This window comes from Centruroides vittatus, unplaced genomic scaffold (assembly GCF_030686945.1).
Source record: "Centruroides vittatus isolate TY-2023 unplaced genomic scaffold, ASM3068694v2 contig_559, whole genome shotgun sequence".
Lineage (NCBI taxonomy): Eukaryota > Metazoa > Arthropoda > Arachnida > Scorpiones > Buthidae > Centruroides > Centruroides vittatus.
In genome coordinates, this window is record NW_027122332.1 from 483371 (window position 1) to 487699 (window position 4329).

General features: G+C 37.1%; 1 protein-coding gene across 1 annotated transcript; it reads left to right on the forward strand.

Annotated features, from left to right (window-relative positions):
* The first annotated feature begins 411 nt into the window (after nucleotides 1–411).
* Nucleotides 412–1925, forward strand: LOC136978843 (insulinoma-associated protein 1a-like). The gene has a single exon (XM_067274662.1). The coding sequence runs from the start codon at nucleotides 520–522 to the stop codon at nucleotides 1636–1638; it is 1119 nt and encodes a 372-aa protein (XP_067130763.1). The 5' UTR covers nucleotides 412–519; the 3' UTR covers nucleotides 1639–1925.
* Nucleotides 1926–4329: the final 2404 nt, after the last annotated feature.

The window sequence follows — 4329 nt, forward strand, 5'->3', positions numbered from 1 at the left end:
CTCATAAACTGCATTCCAATATGCCTATCGAACAACGAACGAACCTTATTAACTCGAGTATATACGTGAAAAAAGCATTAAATGCAAAAAAATATCCATATACTTATAGGGAATTTTTACGTAAGCGAATTCCAAACATTCTAGGACACGAAATCTGCAATTCAAAATAGGAAATTATGAAGGAGAATCAACACGAGCTAATTATTTAATTAATAAGAATAATAATAAAAAAATGCCACACGCGCACTCGACATATTAAAGTATATTTTAAATAATTTCTTTAATTAATCCGTGAACGTCTGGAAGGAGATGGAGTCAACGTCTCCTGTCTGTTCGTCTCGCCAGGTAGACAGACAAATCATTGTGGAAAAATATATACAGCGAAGTGCCGCCAGGGTGTTCACGTGATCATCAGGGTGGAGCTAGAGTGACCACGTGACTAAGGGCGGGTTAGATAAAGGCCGAGTAGAGGCGTCAGTCCGTTTCCTTTCCGATGAGTGCCATGGTGACTTGAACGCCATGCCCCGAGGGTTCCTAGTGAAGAGGTATGGAAAGCCCGTTGCAGTCCGAAGATATTCGGACGAAGATCGAAGCGACACCAGTTCGGACCACGAAACGGGCGATGTTCTCTCTCCTTTGTCACAAAGTGAACCCCTGGCTCTCTACATCTCCGAATCTGTCAGCACCACACCACCTCGCCTGTCGTCACCACCCAGCACTCCTCAATGCCCATCGAAAAAGAGATCGACGACGCAGGATAACGAAAGGAAGGTCAAGGCCACCAAGAAGCACAAAGTCACCAAGAGGTTAAATTTCGACGAAGACAAAACGTCACCAGTCTCGGGAACGTTCATACGAGATCCCGACAGCGACGACGATTTACCAGCAGCCGTCAGAAGGGGTGACATCGACCCCAGCCTCAACGTTGTGGTGGTGACGGAGGAGGCTCGAGCCGAGTTGGCCAAGATCGAGAATAAAATCGGTGATTACGTCTGCCAACTCTGCAAGGACCACTTTCAGGATGCCTTCGGTTTGGCCCAGCATCGTTGTTCGCGTATAGTGCACGTGGAATACAGATGCCCCGAATGCGACAAGGTATTCAACTGCCCTGCCAACTTGGCGTCACATCGCCGATGGCATAAACCCCGTCCTCTAAGCTCCAACGCTGGAAAAGTGCCTCAACCCAGCAGACTCTTGCCATCCAACCTCAGTGAATCTTTCAAACCGCCTCCAGGTGACCTCAGTGACTCCGACAGCATACGAGATTCTCCATCTCCTAACGAAGACACCAACCTGCCCTGTGACGTCTGTGGTAAGAAATTTCGCCGCTTGTCATACCTTAAGAAACACCTGGTGAGTCACAGCGACCTAAAAGAGGGTACGTACGTGTGCCACTGCGGACAAACATTCAATAATCTAGCTGATAGAACAAACCACGCTCTCCTCCATTCGGGGGTGCTCCAGAATTCGGACCAACCCAACAGTACAGATAACTGCGATCTCTACCAGTGTAAGTACTGCACCAGCACTTTCTACAGTTCACCCGGTCTCACTCGACACATCAACAAGTATCACCCCAGTGAAAATCGCCAGGTGATACTGCTACAAGTTCCGTCTGTCAGAACGGCATCAAGTTAAGTCGGGGACCAATTTTTCTGTATAATCTATCATTTATTTATTAACCGTATTCCTATTTACGCGCGGAAATTAGCACCCGTAATCGTTTGTGTCCATAGTGTTCGAAGAGCACTCTTGAATTCGTTGTGCCAATTCTAGAATTTGTACATAGGAGTGCACACTTTTTACCTCCTCTCATTTTTACAGTATTAATCTTAAATTACATTTACATACTTCTAGAATTGTTTAGACTTCTAGAAATTCGCACCGTTTCGTCGTAGAATTTACTTCTTTTCTTTAAATGGCTCAAATCTCCGAAATTTTACGGTCTTTTCGTGGCATAAATTAGCTTATCTTCTTAAATTATAGAGTTTTTAATCTTTTCAACTTTTATAAATACAATTTTTCTAGAATAAACACATTTTTAGGCTTACGTAGAAGACTTTCTGATTAGTTTATACAGAAATTTTAATATTTTCTTGATCAGGAAACCTTATAAAATTGCTTAAAGAAGTTCTATAATAATTAAAAATAATTTTATTTCCTTATAGAAACCAGTTAAATTGTAACTATAACCGTTATTTTTCAATTGTTTTTTTCTATAATTTTCCTGAAATATACATCACTTTCCTTATTTTCTAGATAAAGAAATTGAAATCTGTAGATTTCTAACCGTTATTTTTGAATCTTTTTTCTTTTTTTTTCTATAATTTTCTAAGAAAATTGTTGGAGAATTTACAAATGAAAGGGTCTATCACGTGCTTTAAATCAAATTTGAACCACGTGATATTTCCAGAGCCATTGTCCATTCTAGTCACGAACTTTTCGATAATTCTAGTCATATAAAAATGAGCGAACAAAGAAAGAAGAAAAAAAAATAGAAAAATAAATATTATTTTTGCCCTCTTTTTCTTTAAGGGATTAAATGCAACATCGTCATTCCTCATTATACACGAATAATACTATTTATATATATAATATATATATTTATATACAAATAAATTATAAAATTACGTGAATAATCTAGTCAAAAGCGTATAAAAATATTTACTAATTTATTTATTTATTTATATTATTATTTATTCTTTTTTTTCACCCTCGTATTAAACAGAGATTATTGTTGATTTTTTAGGAAATTTATGTGTTAGAAGGAGCACGAGTTTTGGTGTAGTTTGGCCGATTTTTTTTCGAAATTAATTAGTTTCAGTCCGAAAAAAACTAGATTTTTCTGTAATAAAATCCCGTTTTATCGAATTTTTTTGGGGTTTTTTTTTTTCTTTTCTTTCCTGGATGATCTTGAAGCGTTTAAAGTCTTCCTGGAATCTAAGTAACACGAATTATTGATTTTTATTTATTTCAATGTTTATTTTGAATAATATGTTTGCAGAATTCTGTAATAAAATTAACTTTAATCTTTCGAAATGGTTTCGTTTTAAATAAGCAAACAGAAAAGGAAAAATACCTCATAAACGTTTAAGATATTGGATCGTAAATTCTTCTCTACAATCAAATTTGATTTCTCTAGTTGTGTATTAGATTATTTATTGTAAACACGTTCGAATTAGATTGATATTTAATCGATTTTTGGGCGAAGGCCCTCAAAAATCCGTGAAGCAGTGCCATAAGCATTACACGATCCCCTGTAGAAGGTGGTTTGTTTCCCCCCCTCCTTTTTTTTCTTTTCTTCTTGTATATTTTTTAATTTAGATGTGTCGATCCGTTTGTATTGTAGCAGTGATTACGTCGTGCGAATCTTTTATAACTATGTAGGGGTGTGAATATACATACATACATACATACATACATATATATATATATATATATATATATAAACTTTCTTCGCTGAAGTTCTTGCTTTATGGTTCTAGATCCTCCTCGAGGTCGAGGGATTTCTAGGTTACCTACGTCAGTTTTATTGGAGGTTGAGGGAGTTCTAGAATACCTGTATAAGTTTATTCGAGGTTGATGGTAGGTTTACTCGAGATTGGGGACGTTCTAGGTTCTCTTTGTAAGTTTATTCGAGGTTGAAGGAGGCTCTAGAATTCCCTGTATAAGTTTACTCGAGTTTGAGGAAGTTTTAAGGCTCTCTATATAAAGTTTGCTCGAGTTTGAAGGAGTTTTTAAGTATTTTATAAAAGTTCTATCGAGGATGGGGAGCTCTAGATCTTCTCATTTAAGTGCACTTGAGGTTTTCAGATAAGTTCTAGATCTGTACGTAGGTGCTATAGTGAGATCTAATCTAGGATATTACGATTACATGTTAGGATGTGATGGGCCATTATTCGATTGAATCTGATATAAGTACTTTCGGCGCAGGTTCCTATATTTTCTAAGTGCTTTATCGGATAGGACAGCAATTGTATTTACTAAATACACACCCTGCTATTGTAGAAAGTAACTTCTCATTAAACCAAACTCTCATACTTTCCTTCCTTCTCATCTGGATACTACTTCCTCATCCATTTATCTGTATACAGAACCTAATTCAATACCCGTTCGTAAATTAATCGATCAGAACTTGCAAGGGGGTGAACTATGAATTGTTAAACCTCAGAAACGGATCAAAGATACAAAAAAAAAGAATATATATATACGCTTTATACGTCAGCTGATGTTATGTTTGTAGTGTATAGGAACTCGAGTTGTGGTGAAATATTGTTATCGATTCCCTGTGTGCTAATTATCTGGATAATGTTTGACTTCCCGATCAAT